This window comes from Euwallacea fornicatus, chromosome 13 (assembly GCF_040115645.1).
Source record: "Euwallacea fornicatus isolate EFF26 chromosome 13, ASM4011564v1, whole genome shotgun sequence".
NCBI classification, from domain to species: domain Eukaryota; kingdom Metazoa; phylum Arthropoda; class Insecta; order Coleoptera; family Curculionidae; genus Euwallacea; species Euwallacea fornicatus.
In genome coordinates, this window is record NC_089553.1 from 2,438,593 (window position 1) to 2,464,356 (window position 25,764).

The 25,764-nt window shown below is 37.6% G+C and overlaps 3 protein-coding genes across 13 annotated transcripts; 1 reads left to right on the forward strand and 2 right to left on the reverse strand.

Moving 5' to 3' along the window:
* Positions 1–30: 30 nt before the first annotated feature.
* Positions 31–20,159, reverse strand: Sytbeta (Synaptotagmin beta). 6 transcript variants are annotated; one of them, XR_010732739.1, is made up of 10 exons: positions 19,321–19,955; positions 18,661–18,866; positions 16,328–16,558; positions 15,957–16,273; positions 15,658–15,884; positions 15,372–15,607; positions 15,052–15,247; positions 14,695–14,998; positions 7,368–10,799; positions 31–171 (listed from the first exon to the last, which is right to left on the reverse strand). XR_010732739.1 is itself a non-coding variant. In XM_066289452.1 (10 exons), exons 3-10 carry the CDS (start codon positions 18,847–18,849, stop codon positions 10,769–10,771), a joined length of 1,731 nt encoding a protein of 576 aa, XP_066145549.1. In that variant the 5' UTR covers positions 18,850–18,866; positions 19,321–19,552; positions 19,935–20,159; the 3' UTR covers positions 6,765–10,768. The 6 variants fall into 6 exon arrangements, 5 of the variants coding, with proteins under 5 accessions (XP_066145549.1, XP_066145550.1, XP_066145551.1 ...); XM_066289452.1 differs by lacking the exon at positions 31–171 and having other exon boundaries at positions 6,765–10,799; positions 19,321–19,552; positions 19,935–20,159; XM_066289453.1 differs by lacking the exon at positions 31–171 and having other exon boundaries at positions 6,765–10,799; positions 16,331–16,558; positions 19,321–19,954.
* Positions 6,688–24,044, forward strand: LOC136343072 (synaptotagmin-12-like). Of its 6 annotated transcripts, XM_066289457.1 has the most exons (11): positions 16,052–16,181; positions 18,204–18,442; positions 20,152–20,436; positions 20,531–20,715; positions 20,768–20,970; positions 21,023–21,225; positions 21,275–21,419; positions 21,478–21,685; positions 21,820–22,086; positions 22,150–22,269; positions 23,130–24,044. In XM_066289457.1, exons 4-11 carry the CDS (start codon positions 20,533–20,535, stop codon positions 23,304–23,306), a joined length of 1,506 nt encoding a protein of 501 aa, XP_066145554.1. In that variant the 5' UTR covers positions 16,052–16,181; positions 18,204–18,442; positions 20,152–20,436; positions 20,531–20,532; the 3' UTR covers positions 23,307–24,044. The 6 variants fall into 6 exon arrangements, with proteins under 6 accessions (XP_066145559.1, XP_066145557.1, XP_066145555.1 ...); XM_066289462.1 differs by lacking the exons at positions 16,052–16,181; positions 18,204–18,442 and adding an exon at positions 6,688–6,776; XM_066289460.1 differs by lacking the exons at positions 16,052–16,181; positions 18,204–18,442 and adding an exon at positions 11,028–11,174.
* A 51-nt stretch (positions 24,045–24,095) lies between these two features.
* Positions 24,096–25,659, reverse strand: Roc1a (Regulator of cullins 1a). The gene is made up of 5 exons (XM_066289469.1): positions 25,416–25,659; positions 25,248–25,275; positions 24,998–25,119; positions 24,285–24,370; positions 24,096–24,236 (listed from the first exon to the last, which is right to left on the reverse strand). Exons 1-5 carry the CDS (start codon positions 25,506–25,508, stop codon positions 24,224–24,226), a joined length of 342 nt encoding a protein of 113 aa, XP_066145566.1. The 5' UTR covers positions 25,509–25,659; the 3' UTR covers positions 24,096–24,223.
* Between the last annotated feature and the right edge of the window lie 105 nt (positions 25,660–25,764).

The window sequence follows — 25,764 nt, forward strand, 5'->3', positions numbered from 1 at the left end:
TTACTAAATTTCATCACGATATTCCGCACTATCAGTAGATTTTTCTCGGTCATTAACAAATGCGTTTAATAGAAAAAAGCCATCGAAATCGGTTATTCAAGAACGAACTTATTGCAGCCATTATGCAACCTTATTGATATTCCTGCAGTATACAACGTTGTCTCATTAGACCTAACAATGGAAAACTTTTAATTAATTACCGCTTCAGGTATTAAAAGCAAATGTGCAGTTTCCGAGATATGTAAGGAAGGTTTTGATACGTAGGTAGGACCGATGTTATTATTAAGTTATTCCGAGACAACTTAGCCTGTGCCAATTTACCTGAGTTTAGTATGAAGCTGAATTCGAGAAACGCAAACAACACAATATTGACTACAAATCGTCTTTGTACGCAATCGGCAATTTGTCCTTAGATCCAAAATTCTAGATGAGATTGCCTCAAAATTGCAGTTTTGCTAGAGGTCTGCTGTACATAGAAACTTGCTGCGCACTACAATTGAGGTATTTCAACCCAAGTTCTATAATAATTATTATTGTCCTTGGACTTTGATCCACTGGAATATCGTATGCAAGGTGTAACATATCATTATGGAGATATTTCAGGGAGAGGTAGTACTTTGGAAGATAATAAAAAAATGTTGGCAAACTTATGGTCGAACACATACCATTTTCGATCTACACAATAGCGAAGTTTCACATTTTTCCCACATTTTGCGCATTTCTCACTTCAGAAATATCTCCATTATGATATGTTCATTCTATAATTTCTTGTGTCATTCAAGATTAAGCCGCATTAATGTGTCTTTTCCCCAGTTTGAAACAATTACTCTGCTTACACTATATCTCGCAGGATTAAATCGCGGAAATGTAAATTTTTCGCAACTTCTAGAGAGAATCCATAAATCCTCAAAGTTTCAATGTGGCTGAAGCACTTAAAATTTAGGTATAAGACCATAAATGTTCTCAATTATCAATCCTAGTCAAGTTACGTGAATCTAACCTCACGTGAGATGCGTCTTTCAGAAATATTACAAGAGAGAAGTGTCCTTCAGAATGGACATTGATTAAGTTTGATTAAATGACATTGGTTAAATTGGCCCTTTCTTCGTTTTGTTCATCTATGATAATTGCGGTAACAAATATTAAAATGTTGTATTATTTGCAATTTATTATCTATTTTAGAGCAGTACTTGGTCTCTAAGGTTTAACTTCCATACTGTCCACTCTGATTTGGTGTTTGTTAATTATATTCTTTTCAAAATCGAAGTGTCCAACGGAGTATCGACAAACTCAAGAATTGTTTTCTTAGCGTAGAACCTCAAGAGATATTTAATAAACTCGGCAGTCGATGATTAATTGACTGATTTGGGAATTTCGAAATCAGTTACTTGCTGCCCGAGTGCCGTAAGGAGTTTTTACATAAATTCACTTTTTCAGTGGTTTCAAAATTTTCTTCTTTAGATCTCAACTGGACCTGTAGGGAGTCCACAGTCCATGTAGCTGCTAAAAGGACATGATTTAAGACCAAAATTTTGAAAAATTGAAATAAAACTCGAGATATCTCAGTTTTTATTATTTTTTTCAATTAAAATATATACCACACAAAATACATAATCTATTCTTCTCTCACTGGTATTATAAAACAAAAATATATAGATTTTATATAAATCGATAATATTCAGCATATATTATATTGATATAGAAACAAACGATTTTTTTGCAATATCTGTTGATAAATATGTGTGTGAACTGCATTTGCATAAGGTACTTATTTGTTTATTGTGCTTATATTGTGAGGACCACTGGCATATACTCCTAGCAAAGAGTTTTATCAACTACCTTCCACGTATGCCACATAGTCCTAAATATCGTGCGGCTGTAAATTATACTCTCCCCCGACCCTTCAACTTTTAACGTAAATATTACTTTTTCATTTAAAAGCAGCATTAAATAGGACAAAAAATACCATCTTTTGATGTTTGTTAATTTTTTTAACCGTGGCTCACGTCGCCGGTAGCGCAAAATACCTTTTTTTTTTTAATGGAAAGATGGGTCAAGTGATACCTCAAATTAACGTTCTTTCAAAAACTACATTAAATGGTGTATCGTGATTCACAATTTACTGCTTAATTTTTAGTAGAAATAGGTATAAATTTGGTAAAACATGCAATGCAAACTCAGTTAAATAGCACGCAAAAAGTGAAAAAACTTGTTTGTTGAAAGGAAATCGGTTTGTTTTCGATATTGTGCTCACAAATAGTTTTTGGTGTAAAAAAAGGAATGAAAAGACAGATAAAATGACTAAGAAGAAACCAAATTCCTTTCAACAAACAAGTTTTTTTTTATTGCGTACGCACTATTTCACTGAATTTGTATTGCATTTTTAACGAAATTTATATCGGTTTTTCTCAAAAACTAATCGATACATTTCGAATCGTAATACATAATTGAACGTAGTTTTAAAAGATTTTTAATTTGAGACGTCAGTTGTCCCACGTTTCAATTTTAAAAAAATCTACAATTTTGCACTATCGGTGATGTAAACAACATTTAAAAAAATAAACAAACGTCCGAAGATAGTACTTTTTGTCTTATTTAATGCCGCTTTTGAATGAAAGAACAAAAAAAAACTGTCGAACCGTTAACAAGGGGGGCGCGAAGGGGGACAATTTAGAGTCGCACGGTATACCTATTAACAGCATAGTAGTGAGAAATATTTATGAAAGAGTACACTTTACGTTACACAGATGTGTCTAATATTTATATCATAAATGATTTGGAATCAAATTAAAAATATCGTTGCGTACAAAGGACATCAGAGAGCAATCATCATCATAAGAATAGGTTCGTCAGGCTCAAGAATCGCCTCTCATGGGCGTCTTCAAAAAACCCCAATAATTCAAATTCGGATTGCAGAAAGTCACATAATGTTCCATCATGTATGTAAATACCAATATCTGTTACCGCTAACTAGAACATTAATATAGGAATAATACAGTTTTTTAATATAAGTAAACTAATAAACGGGGGTCCCATTATAATATAGGCAGCGGCCTTGAAGGGCTCCCCCTTCGCAGACTTTAAGAAGGTATATCGGTGTAGTTGACATACACGCACATGCTCCAAAATATCGATATGAATAAATTACAAATATTGATTGATTATGAAGTATTACACCGAAGTAGTAACAATCCATTTAAACATTGAACATTTACGTATATTAGTAGATTTACAATAATGCAGTTCAATAAGCGTATGATAAATCATTCAGCAGGATTTGATGCCCACTCATAAGTTCGAAATATTGAACCTTTTGGTCGGGGTATGATAAATTGATTGATATGTGGTCGAAGCAACTCTGTCAGTTAGGGCTCTTACGTAAGCCAATAATAACATAATAGGTATAAGTTCGTCTGCACATCGAAGAAATTGGTCATGACTGTAAGTCACACGGTAAATGGGTCAGAGATAAACACGTTTGCGATGACAGTGGTCCAAAACGTCGCCGAATGGTCAAAATCAAAACCACATTGACTATACGGGGTGTATCAGTATAGTTCTGCCAACTGCTGACTGTACGTTCGTTTGACCGAAATAGTAAATAAAGATTGTATAAACAGATGCCTGATTGCTCTTTAGTTTCGAGATACAGGATGTTGAAGTTTAAGAAAAACAAGTTTTTATTTTTCAACTTCCAAGTGGCTTAAAATTCTTGATCCAAATTTCGTACATGAGTTTAGCGTATCGGTAGATATCATTTAAAAAAATTGTCAGCTTTAACCATTCCCCTCCCCCCTGCCGTTTAAGACTTTACCGGTCGCAACCACCCATTCGTAGTGGTTGGAGCAGAGATGTGCAATTAGTATAGGTAAAAAATGTGCGTCCCTAAAAACTAAGATTTTCGTGTCCGAGCATATTGTCCTTTATTCCTTAACAAGAAAAAAACCACTTGCATCAAACCTATTCGGTGTGCCACTGTGTATATATTATTATTTTATTCGCTTGTATTAAATTTAGATATATCGCTGCAATTATCATTGCTGGCGTGGATAATGAGGGTTTCCTATTACCGTATCAATAAAATTAAGCATGCTCGTCCGTATGTGGGATAATACACACAAATGTGAGCAAGGCAAAACGAAGAAATACAGATGCAGATGGCCCTGTGATGTTGCGGATGGGTAACGTAACTCACGTTCGGGAATAATCAGAAATTATCAGGTGTATGCGAAGACAGATTTTACCTGGGAGACTTTTAGGCACCTGAATAAATTCTTGACAAATAAAAAACCAACATTTACTAAACCGCATATGGAACGCACATGGAAATTAATAAGATATTTTACGATTAACAACATTTTCTACCATTTTGAATATATTGGATCACTGGACGGTTCATTAGGAGATTAAACGTTTTTTGCTGGTTTTTGCGCATGACAAGTAGCGATGACTAATTTCTTCAATATTTAGATGAACTTAGAGTATTTTTAATATCAGTTGAAAACCTCGTATATAGTAAAGGAATGTTGAGATTTAACACGACGCAAAATGAAATCCTAATCGCGAAGGCCCTGTATAACTTTCTGGATCCCTAAGCCAGCAAAACCAAATGAACATTGCCTCGGCCCGGGTTGAAAAACGATGAATGTTTGACATGCGCCACCGCTCCGTACGGAGACCGGTACTCGTAGGTGTAAACAAACTGAAACCAGTGGCGCCGACGAAGGGCGCTTAAAATTGAATTTTTGTTGCCCATTTGTGGTGTTACATGTCTAAATTAACTCATTCATAGTATTATATGTATACTTTTCATATGATTAATTGTATTATCGGGAGCGCATTGATTTGGTAAGTATGGCTTTTCGGAGGCCGTTAAAGATCATTTCAAAAATGAAGTAAATATGAATCCTGCAGAGACCAGTAGTAATTTTAAAAACTGAGACTCTTATGTGCAATGTCTACGTTTTGTTTTAAATATTTATGACTGTTTCAAAGAAGAAAACAAGCATAACTCGGTAAAAAGTATTGTAACAAAGATACGCGAATTTACTAAATTATCTTTGTAAACAGTTTAACGGGTTATTAAAGAAGAAAATGTTTAAACTACAGCTTTGAAAGGAAAGGGACTTCGGAATATTTCAATAAATTGACAATGGGGTTAGAAATGTTATTCCAAGAATTATCAAAACAATTTTATATGGAGAAAATCCGGTACTCATATTAAAAATGATTTGAGAAACACTAAAAAACTAATTACGTTATAATTACAATTGCCTGGCAACATTGCGACCCACTATGACGACCTGCAGCTTTAAACATAAACAAATTAATATTTGAACGGTGACAATGGAGTCGTAACAAATTGTTGGTTTGCGGGGAGAATATTTATATAAAATCGAAGGGTATCAACAGGTAGAAAGATGTATAATTTATTTAGATAAAGCGTCGTTCAATATTCACGACGTGATTAATTATGGTAGCGTAGATGATAATACAAAAAATTGCAGTTTAGGTAGTCCATGTTCGAGGGGAAACGAGTTATTATTCTGCACGCTAACAGTGAAAGCGAATTTGTGCCAAATGACTTGTAGTTCGCTATAAATAGAAGCTAGTCCTCTGATGATTACCATGAAGACATGACTGCTTACGTATTTAAAAAAACGGATCACCGAACAATTACTACCAAACATTTTCCCTGACCCAGCCATTTTAATGACTAACTCCCTTTATCATTCCCGGGTGCTAGTCGGGACTGCTAAAAATAGTACAAAAAAACAGGACGTAATCAACTTTATAAGGAATAAAAGCATATCTAATCGAGGAAAAAAGATAACAAAAAAATTATTGAATATAGTAGACTTTAAATTGCAAAAAGGAGTGCAAGGACATACGTTTTGCGTTTACCGCCCTAGTATTGAATTTTTAACCCAATCGAAATAGTTTGGTGGATTATAAAAAACGATTACAAATGATAAATAAGTCACCAACTTTAAGTGGCGTCATTTTGGAAAATATTCAGCAGGCGATAAGTGAATTAGACAACAGAATGTGGAGAAACTGTGTCACCTTCTGTTGCCTAAATAATTATTCAGCCGAGCATCGTTAGCGACTCCACTGATAATGGGAATGATGAAACTTGCATTTAAATTTAATTAAAAAACAATATGTACACATTAATCTTATTTGTTATAATAATTAAAAAAAATATAGTTTTCGTTACGCCTATGTCGTGAATTCCTTTGAAAGCGGCTCAAGACTGTGACCGCCGCGCTCTTAAAATATGATCAGCGCAACGCGGCGCGTTAGATTTGAATAGTAATCTGCGCAGAAGCGCACCGAATCGCGCTATTCTGTAAGAAGAGCGAACGCGATCCAGCAAGCGTCGGTGCTTCGAAGAAAAATGGTGATTTGCGCGCATTTGTTTTGGAGGGGGCTGTAAATAGATGCGATGTTTGTACCGTTTTGAGTTGAGTAACCATGGATTTCAATTAAACTAGTGTGCGCGTGCGCCAACCGGAACAAAGTACAGGATCAATTTTTTTCTTTAAAATATTTTGCGCTACTCAGCGCCCTTCTGCGTCGAGCTGCGTAGTTCAGTTCGGTATTTAAAGCACAGCTTGGCTCAGCGCTCCTCTGGAGCCGTCTAAAGATGCAGTTAGATCTGAGCACATATGTTTTGAGCATACGTGCAGAGCGTGCGTGCGCGTTCGCGAAAAACATTTAAATTTGAAAAATGTTTAGACGAATGGGCCGATCCATTTCTTTGCAAACACGTGGTAAGTTGACAATGGACGATAAAATAACAGCGGTCGAGTTTAATGTTATGTATATGTCGGAGATTTATTAGTCCTTAAGTTGTAAAGTGTAACATTAAGAGCTGATAATAACACGAAGGACAGGCTGACAAGGCCATCTTAAGACAAAACGCTGTTGAACGAGGTCGCTACCGCCAAGGGCGCAATCGAGAGGCTGTGTGTGCGTGCTTTTCTTGGGAAATAGGGACTAGCAGGTAACTTATCCCTCGGATTTGAAGGACTCGCGAGATCTGGATAAAGTCGAGACCAAAAGGGGACAGGCAGATAAGATTTGGAAGGGACGAGAAGCGCTCGTGTAGAAGCGAATTCATTGGTTTTGCCCTTTTTATTTTTGCTATTAGAAGAAAACAAATACTTTATATCATCATGGAAAATCTCCCTAATGATGATCCGACATATACTTTAATAAAAAATAAAGGATATTCGAAAACATAGACATTGTCATTGATCGAAAACGTCAATTTTTGGCAATAAACAAGATAATTTATTAAATGATTCAGTGTCAGAGATTATCTAGAAATTGTCTACGTTTTCAATATTTAATTTATTTACAAGTTCTCTTTGTTTAGGAATAATATTCTGGATGCTTCACATCCTACAAAAGAGCCATCTTTTTGACTTTTTTCTAAACGCATCAAAGCTTCAGCATTACTCCACTCCATGGCTAAACAAAACTCTTTTTTTTAACAAAATCCTGTGTTCATGCCGAACAACCTGCGTCGCCACCAACTGTCTCGTGCAAACTGAGCATCCGTGGCGTAATAAATTTTTTTACGTGTGTACCCGAGACTGACGTAACTGGATCGCGTTCGCGACGGTTCGCGCATTGACAAATACAACGCGAGCGTGCGCGTATAATCGTTTACGGCGGCTCCGGATCAAATGCGCAATGCCGCGCGGCGCTTTAAGATGTGACGTTGAACTTTACACGGCTCGAGGCAGAGTTGCACTGACTATCGCAACATGTTTAAAAGAGAAAAAAATGATTCTGTGCTTCGTTCCAGATTGCGCGCACGCATAGTTTTTTTAAAAATAAAACTAACGTACAGACAGCATACCTATTTACAACCCGGTCCAAGACAACTGCGCACAAATAATGATTTGTCTTAGAGGTACCGACAGTGATCGGATGGCGTTCGCTCTTGTTGCAGAATCGTGCAATTTGGGGCGCTTCAGCGCAGATTACCGTTCAAATCTACTGCGACGCGTTGCGCAGAGCAAATTTTAACAACGCGGCGCAGTGAAGTGTGATTAGTCTGGTGCCACCTTTACGTTTGAGCGTTCGCAGTGTATCAGTGCACGCGCGCTCATATTTAAACGCATCTTAATGTATACTAGAGTAAGACGTTTTTTCGCAATTTCAACTGATAATAAAAATACTATACGCTCCCGGACAAAGTTAAAGGATCACTTTGATATTTTCATTTTTTTTTCCATAATATCGGGAACTGAAAAAAGCTACATAGACGGAGAAAGTAAAAAATAATTGTTAAACGTGATTTTCGCTTTTTATTGTTGAATATAAAGAATATCTTAACATGTAACCATGTTGCTGTTTTAGTGCATTTCCAATAATAACGAATTTTTTCATTTAAAAAATATGAAATTTTGCTCCTCCCAGTGTCAGAGTGTTCACTCACGAACATTTTATTACTGCATAATGGGAGAGGGAAGACAGTTAAGTGATGAAGAAGCCATTAGTGCGATGGCTCTAATAGAAGAAGAGTTTAGCTAAAGCGGAAATATAAATAGGCTGCAAGAGACTCGTAATTATTTCCGCCGGAGAGGGCAAAGGTGCCCCAGGGCAACTTCTGCAAGAGATTACTGTCTTTTGTGGTTACATGCTCCTCGCAGTCCGCACGCTAGTGATCCTAATTTCAATTTTCTTCTACAAAACTTCAAAAATATTCGATCCTCTAAATGTACAGTAAGAAGAAAGTTTAATCAATATGGATTGACATCTCATCCCTCAGCTACTGGACCGCTACTCATAGAGAACACTGTATTCAGAGATTAAAATTTGCTACAGATCTCTTTTGAGGGTGAAAGCGTCATGCTTTGAGGTGGAATTATGGAAGAAGCACGTATACATTTACTTACCTCCGTACAACCTAAACAGAGATATCTGTGATATTGCTTACATCGAGGAGGTTTCACATCCAATTGTGCGTTTATTTAGAGAGGCAGTTGATGAAGAGTTTATGTCTATGGATGACAATGCACCTCCTCATGGAACTACTGCAGTGCAAAATTATCTTGAAGATGAAGGACTACAAAGATTACCACGGCTTGCCAACTCTCCCGATGTAAATTGTATAGACCATATATGGCATATGTTAACAAGTCGCATTAGAAGAAGGCATAATCTACTTTTTGCCCTATGAAAACTTAAAGACGCTGCGTGTGAGAAATGGGGATGAATTCCTTAAGAGCATATTGGCCATAAGATTGACAGCATGCCAAATCGTTTACAAGCATGCATGTAGGTCAGTGGAGGTAATAAGGGTTATTAATTTTTTTATAAATCGACATTTTCTTGTTGAAGTAAACATTTCAATTCGATTTTAAATAATGTAAAATTGTTCGTATTAAATAAATTAATTAATATCTTACAAATTGTTTATTTAATTTATACTTTATTCCATTTATTGGAATAGTTTGACTCCGTCCGCATATGAAAAAAAAAATTAATTCAATTGGAGCAATGAGAAAAATGGACGTTCCAAAGTTTTTGATATGTGGGCAAGTTAGATTAATGCCGATTGGGCGCAAGCATCATTCCCGCATGAATCCTGATTTTGCCTAAGATCCCAAGATGAACGTGAAAGAATATGGAGGAGGCCAGGCGAACGGTTTGCACCCTGCAATTTTTCACCAACAATAAATTTTGATGGAGGTTCCGTGATGATTTTGGGTGGCGATCAATCTAAACGCCTCCACGAAACTAGCGATGATCGGTCGTACTCCTCTAACTGCTGTCAGGGGTATCATAGATATCCTTGAATCTCAGTTTTCATTAATGCACGACTCCATGTCACTGGAGTCGTCCAAGAGTATCTGCACGAAGTTGGTATTGAAACTATGGACTGGTCTGCAAGAAGTCCTGATATGTATCCAATAGAACATGGCACGTGGGTCATGCTTGGAAGGCGGGTGAGAGTGCAACTCCCCCAAACATTGGAAGAATTGCGAAAATGTTTGCTTGAAGAGTGGGAAACTGTTCCTCAAGGGGAAATTAGATATTTAATGGAAGAATACGCCGGAGAATCGTAGCTGTCATCGATACTAAGGGGGGAAACCTCAGCTACTAATTTTTGAATGTATCATCCGTTTTTGTTGCGAAAATATGATTTTGAGCTTTTTTAGATTTTTCCCGTTATGTACGATTCTCCGATCTTGAATAAAAAAGTAGTTATGGAAAAAATTACTGAAGTGATCTTTTAACGTTCTCCAGGAGAGTATTGATAAGCAGGGTTGGTCTACGCTATAATTCGCTGCTTTATAGGATATAACAAACCAACAAGGAGGTAAATAAAGCAACAGCAGGCCAATCCGAACGGAAATGATTGTCGTTTAAGTTACATACTTATTACAACTTACATCTATTCATAAGTTAGTTGTTATGCTTGTGTAAAAAGCGTTATTCTCCTTACCAATAAGTACGTATTTAAAATATAAACATTGTATTAAGCGTATAGATTTCTGTTATTAACATTTAATATACGATTTTTTTCTGAAGAACTCTGGGAAGATTCAATGTGAATTTGATGAATGATAATAATCGAAATTTTAGCACTCCTGTTTTTCGAGCCAGACTGCACTTTGATTGAATAATTTCCAAGTCCGTAGAAACATCGAATTCATACCAAAGGCATTACAATAATCATAAACAACATCTATAAATGCATAGTAACATTAACCTACAGAAATTCGATAGTCTGCAGTAGAGCCGCTTATTTCGGGTGTTCGTTTTCTGAGTGCGCCCTACATCAAAAGTTTGCATTAAAGACACATGCTTTCACGATTCTCTACAGAGTGGAAAATTAAAAATTTTTATTTTCAATGGAGCATATTACAAAGGGATTTTCTTATTTTTTAACCCTCGGGGGGGTGCGCATCCCTTGACTTTCTTTTGCGTAGGTAGTTAATTTTTCACTTCAAAGCTTTTTCAAGTTTAGATACAATTATATATTTTTTTATTATTTTTTACAGGCAATATGTTGGAAAAGAATAAACAAGGAAAAGTTTATTAAAACTACTTTAATGGAAACATGTTCAAAGTGCCCTCCATCTTGTCGATGACAATGCCCTATCATCGATAATTAAAAGTAATCCCAACATTTTGTAACACTTCCAAAGGTACTTTTCACTAATTTATCTTTAATTTTTTATTGCAGCTCGGCGATGTCGTGTGGTTTAGTAGCAAAATTCGGTTTTTAGAAATTTCCAAAAAAAAAAAAGATCCAGTGGGGTAAGATCGGGTGATTTTGCTGGTCACTCAATTCGGCTCTTTCTTCCATTCAACCTATTCGAAAACATTGCGTTACAATAGGTCCGCACATTTTGAGCAACATGTCGTGGGTGTTAAAACCGCATTCGTTGATCAAACATGTCAGGATCTAAATTATTGGGAAGTAAAATCGTCGAAGCAGGAATCAGTTCTTGGAGTATAGTTGGGTTTACACGTTTGTACGGTTACATTTTCATGGAAAAACACGGAACCTATCATGTGATCCCCAATAATTTCAGTCCAGACGTTGGCTTTTTGAGGTCTTTGAGTACGGCATTCACGCATCTAGCGGGGGCTTTGCACCTTGTATGGGTCTTTTTCATTCCTTCAGAATTTTTAAAACGCTCGCATGACTGATACCACGAAGCAGAGCTACTTACCCAAATGGAGTAACAGGATTTTTTTTTTCAATTTTTAACGGCATGGTCTAGTGGGTTCGTTCTTTGATTTTTAACGGTCGTGTCGAAAAGCATTCCTCACATGGCCCGATATCGAGCTTCGCTTTTGCTAATTGCACTTCGATTAATTGGAGGCAATTCTGGATGAACTTCAGCAAACAGACGAGCGACTTTAACCTGTGTTCGACTTCTCTACCCTTATCTGATGATCATTAAAATTTCGATAAGATTTGTCGAGGTTAAATTAATTGACTTATTTGAGGAATTTTGCTACAAACCTCTATTAAATTACACAATTTGTTCCAGTTAAACTTTCCACTCCGCATAGCATTTTGTGCAACAAGAAAAGATAGTTGGGAGGTTATGCCTAAGAAACAAATCTATAAATTTTCACTCGCTTGTCTGGGACTCCCCGCAAACCACCAAATAAATGCTTAACTTAACATATAAAATAGGCCTCTTTTGCGGTAAAGAGTTGATCTGAGAATAATTCCCTAGTAATTCTCAATGAATGCTATAATTGATATCTTAATCGGTAATGCGCCAGCGCGGTAAGGAGATTCAAATTTACGATGCGATAAAGTTAACACAACACACTGTAACAAACATACACCATGGAAATAGCTCTAATGCGCCCACAATAAAGGTCTGTCTCTTATTAAGGCTGTCAATCTGAATATTTTTCTTTTCGACATACCACTTAGTACATGCTTGGAGTTCACCGAAATATTGAAAACTCGACGGTATCCAGAGATGCGAAAAATCTTAATAAGAGAGGTATAGACGTGCTCATATTTAAGAGTAATAAAAAATTTTTATTATATAAAAGCAATAAAATAGCTATTTACTTACATCCCATGTCCCCCAAAAAAACCCTGCCGCAACGCTTTGTTCCAGAAGATCGCTCGTCATGTGCAATCAACCCCAAATGATCCACTTACTGGAAGTTCCAAACTACAGGGTGTTTCAGAGTTGAAGTGGCAAAAGCCTAGGAAAGATTCCGCCCAGCAACGTATGGAAAAAAGTTCACATGAACTGAACGCTTCGTTTCCGAGATATAAGGTCGTTAAGATTTTTTTTATTATTTGAGTTTTTTTTATTAATAGCTTCAAAAAGCGTTAGGTGCTTTTTATGAAATTTTTACGATTTATTAAACAATTATCAGATTCTGACTGGATCAATTAGGTCTGATCCAGAATTTGCAGGAGAGTACGCAGCGTGCAAGTCGGTTGTTTTTTCCCAAAAAACATATATAAATACAAACGTAACCCTGTGGTTTTTTTCGGTTTTAGATGGACAAACTCACTAACAATACATTTTGCATTTCTTGACTTTTTTTAGTGTCTCGCTTCGATTTTCATGAAAAAATTATAATGCCATACCTCGGCACGTTCCTCAGGTCCGTAAGGCAAAAAGAAAATGTTTAGAAATGATAAAAAAATATATATATTGTCGCGTGCTTCATTTACGAAAACAAAAAAAAATCTATAAAATACGCAGGTACTTCTTAGTATTAAAAATGCTTTCGAAAAAACTGACTTGCTTGCTGGGTACCCCTTAGAAATTCTGGGTCAAATCTAATTAGTTCAGTAGATGTCTGATAATTGCTTCGGTCGACCGCAAAAATTTCATCAAAATCGGTGAAAGTGTTTTTAAGCTATTCAAAAAAACTCAATTCTTTATAAGAGCTTAACACTCTATAACTAGAAAAGAAGCATTTTCAGACTTATATTCTTGCGAACTTGTTCCCATATTTTGATGGGCGAAATCGTCCTTAAGTTTTTATTACTTGAAACTTTGAAACACTCTGTATAGTTGATCCATGGTTGGGTTTCTATATTCCCAAAGGATTCCCAGTAGCCCCAACATCCCAATGCAATAGCCATATCGTTCTCGAAACGAGAGCACGAGCCTTTTTTGCTTCGTACCCCTTTCTCGGCCCGAATCCAGTTCTCAAACATCCCTATACATTGGCGCTGTCTACCTATTCATCTTCAAAATCATAAACTTTCTAGTTTGATCCATATGGATTTTACATTTGATTAAAAATGTCCCATGATCAAGAAATACAATAATTACATTGTGAAGATAAATGATAACTCAACCACGACCGGAACGCGAGGATTGTTACATATTACTACATAATTGCGCATACCCTGATGGTCTATGCTTTTGAGTAACATCAAAAGCTTGATTTAAGTCGCATCAGGTTAGTTCAGGTTAGTTATAGTTTTTTTAAATAATAATATCTACCATAAAAGTAGAACCGCTCGAGCAGCATTTGTTTCCAACAAAATGGTGCTCCACCGCATAAGGTCGCGAAAATGGCTGATTATTTGTGAAATTTAATGGAAGTTTTTCTGGTAATATCTTTTCATGCAATAAACATGCTTTCACCGGCACGTTCACTAGATCTGTCCCCACTGGATTACTATTCATGGAGAATTATAAAAGACCTCATTTACAAATCTGTATGCACAGATGTTGGTGAGCTGAGCGAGGAGATTATCACAAGTTTAAGGGCAAAAATAATAAGGGACATTGGCAAGGGACTTTTAAATATCCGTGCTGAATTTAAGGAGACGCATTAAGTTGTTTTTGGAAGCAGAGAGTGTACTCTTCGAGGACTTCTTTAAGTTCCTTTATTTAAACAGAATCAAAGCTAAATTAAAAAATGCGAAGATCTTAGCCCACACGAAAAAAGAAAAACAAAGCTGATGATGATTGCAAAAGCCGAAACGTCGAATTTCAAATATGACATCGTCACTTTTTTGAAGAGGAAAGATTGCGACGACGAAGCATTCTGCATTACATCCGGAAATACGGCGAGGAAAAAAATAAGTGTTTTCCAATTTTCATTTACCACGTATCATTTATGATTAACAAAGTCCAAAAACGAACACCCTGTACAGGTAGTGCACCCAGTATCAACCAACAATAAGATAATTACAACACAAGATTTAGCACTTACCTCAGCGTGTGCCAACAAAACACTGCTTTCCGAGGGCTCAGCAACATATCGCTCCAGTGGTCTTTCCCACTCCCTGTGACCTTAGACCCTAAGGAGCAGCTGCCCAACAGGGGGTTGTTCCCCATTATCTCGTTGCCCTGGTCGTAGACACATACCTCAAATTCGCAATTTTTCATGGCCGAGGAATTCATGTTGAAAGTGAGAGATTCGCTCCATGCAGGATCGCAAGTGGCTTTCTTGCAACTGGACTTCTTTTTCTTCGTCCTCTTTCCATTAATCGAGACATATACTTTAACGAAGGGATCTGGAGGAATTATCATGAAGCTCAGGGCTAAATGAACTTGATGGTGGTTTTACCAATAAACTCTTTTCCTGCGGGAACAAATAGGTTCCGGGCTTTTAGGAGATTTAATGTGAGGCGCTCCGCAGAGGGTAAATACATAAGGGAGATCAAGATTTCTTGCAGCTCCTCCGGGGGCTTCTTTCCTTTGGTAATTTCCCCCCAAATTTCGATGCTTTGAGCGCAGTCGAAATCTCTCAAAGGCATTGACACCTGCAGGCATTCGTGAAGTAGCAAAGTCCAGATAGTTTGGCCAGGAGGACATTTCTCTTAGAAGCGATGAAGCAGAACTGTATCTTTTGGAAATTATCCTCCTGGTTTTAATTTTCTCTAATACCTCTCCAATTATGTCGTTCCTGGAATATTTGTCATAGTCAAAGACCTGGAGTAGCAGCATCTCTGCCTGCAGTTCTTCATGGGAAACTGGAAATTTGAAAATCTCATTAAACACCGGATTGGGGTCGTTCCGATGGATGGTGGTCTGTCTCTTTCGAGTGTCCACATCAGGTACCAGGAGCAGACGCACGTAGGGGTCATTGAAGCCCCCTTGATCGCTTCCTGCGAGATCATGAGCTGAAAGTACATTGTTGTTCACTCAGAAAGCTAAGAGAGTTTCATTCTACCTTCGATTAAATGGACCACTAAATCAGACCGATCAAAATCGTAACTCAGACGAAAGTGGAGTCTACCCAAACTTCCAGCCTTGTTGGAGTCGCCGATGAATAGAGGGCCTTCTCTTTTAAGATACAAATCCGGTTGGATGGCTCCTAAGGGACTAGCAGGAGGGGCTACGCAACTGCTCTCTGGGGTAGTTCCGCGGGAGGAAGGGATTAACAACGGAGAGAGGCATCTGTATGGTTTTTAAGTTCGAGAAAAGTTTATATCAATATTTAGGTGATGCGTTCAATTTTTCGGATCTTACCTAGCAAATGTAGTATTTCTAGGACTTGCTGGCACCGGAGAGTTGCAGGAGCTGCCAGATCCGCCCGTCAGCGAAGCCAGACTTGATTGCGAAGGCGAAGGTGTTCTTACATCTGAGCCAGAACCTATATGACCAAAACCAGGAGATGAAGATCGAATATCCAGGGAAGCAGCTCGGTGTGGGGAAGGAGACCGACTTGACCCCCTGTGCAACGGATAACTGGAGGTATGTGTTGCCTCGTGGTGGAAATGGGCTTGCTGCGCCTTTCCGTCCGGGGCGAAGGTACGGATTTGCGGAGAAGAGCCTCGATGACTTCCCTAACATAATAACAAACGTGAAATGCTAACAGTAATAAAACTGAGGGCATGTACTACAGGTTTTGATGTGCTGCTATCCAAACTGCTTTGGCTGGAAGCACTGGGAGTGCGGCACAATAGAGGGGGCCCTCCAGGATAAGACCGGGATTGATGTTGCAGGGCGTGCGATCCCGCAGAAGAGGAAGTGCAAAGGTCCAAAGGGTTCTTCATTATGTCCGCGGTCATTGATTGGGAAGCATTTTGGGGCGGTTGCACATTTAGCTGCTCTTTTGATACGTTAAAGTCCTGGATGTACAAGAATAACAGTTTTGTAATTGAAAATTGAGGTGATAGATTGACGAGGGGAAACATTCTATGCGGCTCTACATTGTTCCCCCCCCCCCCCCCCACTATTAATTTTTTAATAAATTATTACATATTTTTTTAAATTCAAAATTAGCATTAAATAAAACAAAAAATACTATATTTTGACGTTTTTAAATTTTTTTAATGTTTGCTACGTCACCGGTAGTTCAAAATGCCCGATTTTGTGAAAAGTAAAACATGGGTCAAGGAACACCTTGAATTTTGGTTCAAAACTATATTCAATGGAGTACTGCAAATCAAAATCTGTGGATTAGTTTTTGAAAAGAACAGGTATAAATTTGGTAGAAAATTCAATACAAACTTAGTTCGATAGTACGTAAACAATGAAAAAGCTTGTTTATTAATAGAACATTGATTAGTTCTCGCTTTATGTTTACCTATTATTAAACTGGGTTTGTATTGCATTTTTTACTAAATTTATAGTTTTTTTTCTCAAAAACGAATCGATAAATTTTCAATGTAGTTTCAAAAAATTTCCAATTTAAGGTGTCAGTTTCCACATGTTCCTATTAAAACAAATCGGCCGTTTTATGCTACCTGTGACATAAACTATATTTTAAAGAGTCAACAAACATAAAAAAAATAGTATTTCTTACCTGTTTAATGCTAGATTTGAATTTTAAAAAAATTGTTAAAAATGAACACATAGAATTTAGAGCCATACGGTATTTTCCAATGGAAGACTTTCACTAAGGACGTTTAGTTTTGCAAAATATACAGGTTAACCAGAAAAAAAATCGCGAAGCTTAGTAATCACGTTAATGAGTTATTTGGGTCAAATTGGTGACATACATTCTTCAAGGGCAACGTATTGTGGGTTGTCTAACACTTGCCTTCTTCCAAGTGTCAGTTTTGGCTATTAATATTTACAATAATATCAACAACGTTTGTGCCATTGACGGCCAACCTGGCAGCTTGATGAAACGGAATCGGAACTCCCTGTATAAAAAATCTTCAAGGTGAGATAAGTAATCAACAGTTAACGTGGTGACAGATTCTCTTCAAGGTCGACGTGTATTGTGGGTTGCCTATAACAATTTATCTACACTCAAGTGTTCAAATAAGTATAACGTAAGTATGTTTGTGTCGTTGATCTTCGTCCTTGTAGACTAATAAATCAGAAAGTTGTTGTTGGTTACTCTTGTTGTTGAGGTTTCTCTATCACGTATCCACTCAATGTTGGACAAATCTTCCATTGGGTGTTGTGTTCTATCAACCAAAGGGAGATTTTAACTACAGAAAAATTGAATGCATATTAATAACTCGCGAACCCTTCAAGCTGATTCGAGAAACTCTGAAATCCCGCGAGGCTTCGCCCTGAACGGAAACAACGCACCTCCAAACTGTTATTGCTACTGTTGCTTCCATTCCTGCTCCCTAGGGCCCTCTCCTTGGCCGCCCTGGTCCATCTTTCCACGGTTTTGTGGGTTAGCCAGCAGCTGGCCGGACTAAAGCCGGACATATTCTTATTTCGGAACTATCCCTTACAGTTCCAACAGGAAACCAAGCCCGATTGATACCAGTAATGTCGCCATAATGTTTACAAATAAAAGACGTTTTCTAGAACGCGCGACAGGTTCGAGGGGGATGGCAGGACGGCACTAAATAGTCGCAGGAGCACGGGCCGAGAGTCGACGCCAGGAAACGTACGTCATCAGAAGCCCGTTAACGTCGATAACGTTCAACAGGTTACGTAGGGAGGGACAAGGATGGACTAACATGGTAAAGGGCATGTTTCGGTTGCCTCCTGCTGCTGATGTGCGGATCGATCCTGATCTCCGTTAACGACTAAATGATTTCAAGGTGAATCAGGGAATAAAGAGGAGAAACGGCAATAACTGCTCTCGTGAATGATGCGTATTTTAGAGCGGCATGCGTCGCATACGCAGCAATCAGATCCGTATATCGAGAGGAAATAATGTGTTCAAAGAAAGTTCTCAGAAGTACTTAATACGACTAAATACACCTGTTGCCGGACAAGTTTATTTATGCCGGTTTTTCTGTTTAAACCCATCACTTACCGTCTTAGGATAAGCTCCCATTCTCTTACGCACTGTCTGCTCGACTTGGTGGTACGGCAACCGATCTATAGAATTCCACTCCTTCGCCTGTCTTTTTAAGTGGTAATACCGGTAAACCACTATAGTCATAGCGATCAGCAGGGCTGCCCCAGCCCCCATTGCAGCCCCCAATACGGCCGATCCCACCATGATGATTTGAAGGCAATCTGCAAAAATTAGCATTCTTTAGGGGGTTTTATGTGGTTGTTACCGGGTAATTCTTATTCAAGTTTGGTTTGGGAAAATTTCGCACCCAATAAGGTTAAAAAGTTGTGCAGTTTCTCATGAATATTCAATGAGGCGCGTCTTGACTTTGACTGGATCGAAGACGAACTATTTAATTGTGATGGACTGGCTCAAGGACAAAGCTGCCAAGTATCTGAACAAATAATCCAACTTCTCCCAACTTTCAATTCCTATGAGAAATGAATGTGGCTTTCTGCATATTAAGCGGTCATAATTCGTATAAAGGTAGCGAAAATGTATTAAGGAGATGAGCTCCCTTCAGCAGATAATTTACTTTTGAGAACATTCTTCTTGCTATTGTGTCACGATACTAAAGCACATCAAAAGCTCGCAACAAGCCAAAGCTCTATTATTAAGATCAGGGTTAAAACGAACCTGTCTGGCAGAACCATAAACTACAGAACACCGGTCGGGAGGGCAACAGCTGTTTCTAGAAAGGAGTGTTGTTTTGAATTAGAGGGAACGAGGGAGTGAGGAATGAACTTGGGGCTGCTGGCCACTACGCACTGCGCCCTATGAATGAATCCTCGGTCCTCTTCTGTCCTATCAGAGCCTGCATTCCAGTCGTCCGTTTTCGTTAGCCTTCGCTCTGAGGGGATTTATCTCTCTATACAAACAAACGTGTAGGTAGATAGATAAATAGGATTACCGTGGAAAAAGCAGTCGGAAAAATCTATATTTTGGAAAGTTATAGCTATTTTATTAAAGGTTGCTATTAAACAAAAAAAATATAGTTTCAAATTGGCCTTAATCCTCAGTTAGCAAAATTCAAAGTTATGTTAACAACCCCTCATGATAGTGGACTATTGTAAATTCCAATAATTATCTCAATTAACATCGATTCGTGCGTGGTTGTGCTTAATAGGTACAAATATTTCGAGGATTCAATGAAGTTAACTCAAACCCTTTTTTCACTAAAGAAAAATCTACCCAAAAAGTTAATTAACACATGAGAAGTGGCAACATTGCAACAGTCACTTGTTTCAAACCTGTCACAAAAAGCTCTTACGAGCAACGTCATATAGTTGTCACAATCTAGGCGTGGTTGTCAAATTGGGATGTTATTATTCGAAAAAATAAAAAATCTCTATTTGGAGTCCGATATTCCGGCCACGCATCACATCATCCCAATTGTCGAAAACATTAAATAATAAATGAATCTTTTGGCTCGATACACACGTATTCTAAGAGGCCTCCAATTTTCAGGAAGGATGAGGCTGATGCTGCGCAATACACTCCCAATTCCATGCCAGTCTGGATCGAGGCAACATCCAGCAATGTGACGTTCGCGTTTACGTTTCTGTGTTATCAAAATTCGCTTCATACAACGCACACCGAGCCGCCTAATTAAACGCAAAGTATTATTTTCGGAATGTTATTTCTTGCTGATTATCGACTTGTATTGTCGGATTATTCATCAGTTGCGATAAGACGATATCCATGAGATTAAATTTGTTTATTAAGACAATAACGTCCAGAGGGAGGAAATAGGTGAGTGAGTATTTACGGAGCGATGGAGGTTGAGAGTTTTCTAATTTGTAATAAAATAAAATTCAGTCACCTTTTTGTACGGAATACTTTTTAGATATGGGAAACGAGCAGTTTGCAGTCGCTATTATTTGCACGGTATTCGTAGCTATAATGCTGCTTTTGATTTTCTATAATTCGCTCAACATCTTGGGTTGGATCAATGTCTGGATTTGTTCCAATAAAGAAGAGAAAGTGGGACTTACAAGGCTGAAAGGACATTACAATGCCAACGGCTATTTGGTGACCATATTATTTCTAATCTGACGATTTATTTGTAATCAACGAATTCCAGGTACAGTCAGACTCCGACATTCAGTTGGACTGGAGCAGCGGTAGCTTCAAACGTTTCGACTCGATAGATAGAGACTTTAAAACTTCAGTAGCTACAACAAGTCTTATCACCAACTGGCATCAAACAAATGAAATTGAACACATTAAAATCGATAGTAGTGGAACTGACTGCGAAATGAAAGAATTTCAAAAGAAGTTTCCTGGGTATCATCAAGCCATTCTAATAACACAAATTTTTACAAAATTTAAATTGCAGTGATGGATTCTCCATAGAAGCCACTTCAATATCACCAATTCCACGTCCAGTTAGCTCGGTAAACATGGCAGCCCTGGCTTCGCAGTCGTCATTTCCAGTCAGCCTAGACCCACCTCCAATGGCACCTGCGAGGAACGTTTCTCGCACTCAAAGTGCCCCGTTGAAATTGTCTTTGCAGGCGCAGCAAACTAGTGAAACCAGAGGTACTCAAGCGAGTTTATAATTTCGTCAGTATTAATAAATTTTCCTCAGATATTTCTAGCTTTGAAGAGTCTGAAATTGCTCTAAAAAGAGCACTGTCGTGCGATAGTGTCTGCTCGGACACTTCAGTAGCATTAGGCGATTTGGAAAGCGTCAATATTACAGGGTATTTATGTATCGGCCTAGAGTATGACAGGTACAACTTTACTAAATTTCTATTAAATCCTCCTAATTTATATCTTTGTGGTTTCCAGCGAGACTTGGGATTTCATAGTCAACGTACTAGAGGCAAAAGACTTAACTGGGGTGGCAAAAATCGACGGTTACATGGACACCTATGTTCGTGTGTCATTGCTGCCGGACAAAGATGCCACCATTCAAACCAAAGTCTACCGCAGCACCAGCAGTCCCAGTTACAAGGAGAGATTTCTGTTTTCTTTGAATCCTCGGGAGCAAGTTCAGGTCCGAAATTGCTTTTCAATTTAATTCCCTCTCTCTGTAAGGATTATGCTTTAATTTCGAACCAACACAAGAAGGATTTAGAAAGCGCATGAAGCTAAGAAAACGTGTTTTCATTTCCATTTTATTTATTTCAGAGAGCACTTTGTTTGCACTTGTACGCGACAGATTTGGTGTCGCATACGTTGATAGGCGAAGGAGAGTTGAGACTTATTGATGTTAGTTTGAGGCAGCCGGTTACTACTTGGATCACTTTAACGGACACTGGGCAGAAAGGCACAGAATTTGGAGAAATTATGTTTTCAATCAGCTATCTCCCCACAGCTGAGAGACTCACAGTAGTGGTGGTGAAAGCTAGAAATCTTAAATTTCAACCTACCTCTACTACCGAGGTTTTCGTCAAGGTAAAAACCAATATGGGTATTGGATTGCTCAATTATAGTTACAAAACATCAATTTTATTGTAGGTTTACTTAATGCATCAAAATAAAAAAATCAACAAGAAGAAAACTTCGACAAAGAAAGGAGAGCGATGCCCCATTTTCAATGAGGCCATGATGTTTAGTGTGCCAGCGCACGCTCTAAATGTTAGTAATATTTCATGACTCATCATTTTTCTTTATTTATAAAAACAAGTACAACTAAGGTCAGTCACGCACAAGAGATACATAGGTCATAAAAGATGTAATTTGTCCCCTTTATACAGTAGGACATAAATATGATCCATTATATTGCCAATGTTACACATAAGCGCGAAATGTCATGTGTATATGTATGATCGACTGGACATTAACCGTACTGATGAGAGTGAAACATTGGAAATTGACCTTCGGGGTGCTCTAGTCAATCATACTTAGTGCAGGTGTCATGTCTGGGTAATGTATGATCATTCAAGAAGGTAACACACTTGTCTCGAGGGTTTTTGAGTTTCCTCTTGATCTTATTCAGTAGAATACCTCATACTCTGCTTGATGGGGAAATGTTCTAGAAGATTATTCGCGTAGGTTGCTTTGACGCCGGGTGTTGCACGCGACATTCGGTTCAACAAGAAAATGGATTGCAGACACAATTGTCCTCACGCAATATATCAATAGGCAGCAATACGTACTGAAAATTTCATGTGCATGTCTTATACCTCATATATCTCTGGTGTGCGACCCGCCTAATAATGCAAATCAATTGAATTTAAATGGATGTTGCATGAAGTATAGCACACCAAAACATATGTTGTTCTGGTTTACGATGCTTCCTGAGACATCTATTTACATTCAATTAATTCGCGTTGTTATATATCCAAGCAGTATTAACTGCATATCCCATGCCGTATGCCTCATGCATCTCTGTTGTGTGACAAGGTTAAGGCTTTGCATACAATGTCTTCCGCTATTATGTCAATAATCTCGTATAATGCAATCTTGAGAACACTTAACAGAAAATCCTCTTCTAGACTATACAAATGCGGTTAACTGTGGCAGAAATCCCTATAGAGGACAATTTGAAGGCGACCCCAATAGGCCACGTGATAGTGGGGGGTCAAGCATCGGGAAGATCGTTGAGCCATTGGAGCCAAATGCTGACCACGCTAAGAAGGCCGGTAGCTATGTGGCACTCGCTTCGAAAGTAGAGTTGGTTGGCGGGTATAGCATATAGGCCTTTACGAACCCCAAAATGAATCCTCGTAAGCTGTGCTGTAAGTGCGAGAGATATATTTTTCCAAAGAATAATTGCTATATTTGAATTTGTGGTATAGTTTATGGCAACGTTACTAGATAAGGACCTTGAACGGTATTTTGATCAGTCGATATCTTAAAGCGGATTCAGGATTTTGAGCAGATATGTCCAAGGTGATGCATGTACCTATGAACGTTTGTGTGCTCTTAATTGACAAAAGTAATTTATAAAGCAATTCGTACAATCATGAAATTTATATATTTCAATTAATATTGAAAGTTTGTAAATTCTTCAAGTTTCTGAAGCAAATTCTGATGGTACAGTTAATAATGCATCTCAACGTTATCAGTTCCAGTCTTCTCAATAATCATAAAGTTATCAAATCTTCTTTTGATGTGAATAAGAATGGTGCTTGCTATCACCACCTGAACTTAATAATTATTCATGTCCAATAAATTATATCATTTCTTCCTAACTTCACGACAATAATAATGAACATTGTTTAAATTATTGTAATTCACTATCCAGTTACTCTCTTTCTCTCTTTTGGCTTTTGTATATAAATGTGCTGTGATATGACAAAGTTGTACTGGGCCCACCTATCTCGAATCAATCCTAATAAATTCTAATTTCGAATATACGCTGCTATAGACGGGAGATACATATGTCTTAAATATATTTGTCCAAAGAGCACCAATTTGTTATTATTCTTTCCTTTTCATAAAAAAAAATCCTAAATATGTACTAGAAAGAGAAAATGTTTATTACAAAAAAAATAATTCAAGTACATTCCCATAGATGACTGGAGCTGCCTCCAAAAGTTGAGTAAAATGGTTTAACTTTCTCAACTGTAAATCAGCTTCAAATTATTTAGTGACCATATCTGGAAAGCAGAATAAGGTATAAAAAAAACCTTAAAGGAGCTACATACTTTTGGAATTCCCATTCTCGATTGTCCAAAGGGCACACTTGCCTGGTCTTCAACCATCTTGAGATGCAATGGAAATGAAATGCATGCTGCAATACATAGAACAATAAAGAGTGATAATTAAGAAAAATCTTAAGTAGTCAGCAAATATCAAAGGCATATTTTGGATAAACTAATATTTTAATTTGTTGTTAGTCAGATGTTTGATAATAAATAGTTAATGGCTTAATCAAAATGCCTTCTGCAGTTCACCACTTGCTACAAAGATGGGTCGTTCAAAATGTTATGGCAAGATTTTTAATTGATTTGATACAATAGTTGAATAGTTTGTAATACAAATACAATACACACTATACAGAAGTCCAAATACTTTATGAGGTTACTAGGCTGTGAAAATGTTTAATGTTATCATTGATTAGAAGAACTCTGCTAGTAAAACTACAGATAATCTTCCCATAAGAAGTGTCTATATTTAATGTATTTTCCTTTGCATCTTGAACTACATGAATGAAGGATTTGAGAACCTATGCTTATATGGCCTCTTTGCTTTGCTGAATTGCTAGACATATCTACTTGTTTTTTAGCACCACAGAATCAGAAATATGAACTAATTTAATTATGAAAAGAATTGATTCTGCCATCACTGTTGCAAGATTTTTTCATATTACCATACTTTATTAGGAATATATATGGAGTGTCAACTCTCTGAAACTTACATTGCATACTCCCCATGCCACTGTGCATTCTTCACTAGTGGCAGAAGCCTGATTGGCCTGGCATTCAATACACAAATCCATTATGTGGTTTCTGCAGATAGCACAGTTATCAACCACGATGTCTAAAAGACAAGTGAGATGGATTATTATGTTTGTTACCTAATTCTAGCAAAGGAAAAATGATTATTTTCTGAGTGTTTTTGGAGGGGAGTTTTCCAAGTTTAATGCAAGAACTAGCACCAGCACTCACCCCATGCCCATAAAGCAACTGCATTCCACTGAAAGTAAAATAATGCTCAGTCTTATTAAAAAAGAATACTGTTGCCTTTGTTGAGTGCACCCATTAAGGCTTAAGGCTTGCCCAACATTTACAAATTTTTATTTTAACATATCAATTATTTCTTTTCAATTTCAATACCTTTTTTACTTCGAACCGTTTTTTCTCTCCTTTGGAGCTGCTGGAAGTTGGCGCTTCAACCTCATCCATATCAACATCCATTGCTGCTGCCATATCGTGAGCAGAAGTTCTTTCAATTGGAACGATATTTGTATTTTTACTGATTAAAGGTAAATTTTATGAAAAATATTTAAAATTTTACGAAAATGATTTTCCAAAACGTATAAACGACCTTGGATCGACACAAAAGCAACAGGGTTGCCATATGTTACTGTGAAACTGTAAATATGCTCATTAGAAAACCCTGAGGTAAATGGCGGTAGTACGCTCGAAGCACCCGAAGTTCGGGTAAAGTTTCTCGAACTGGCAA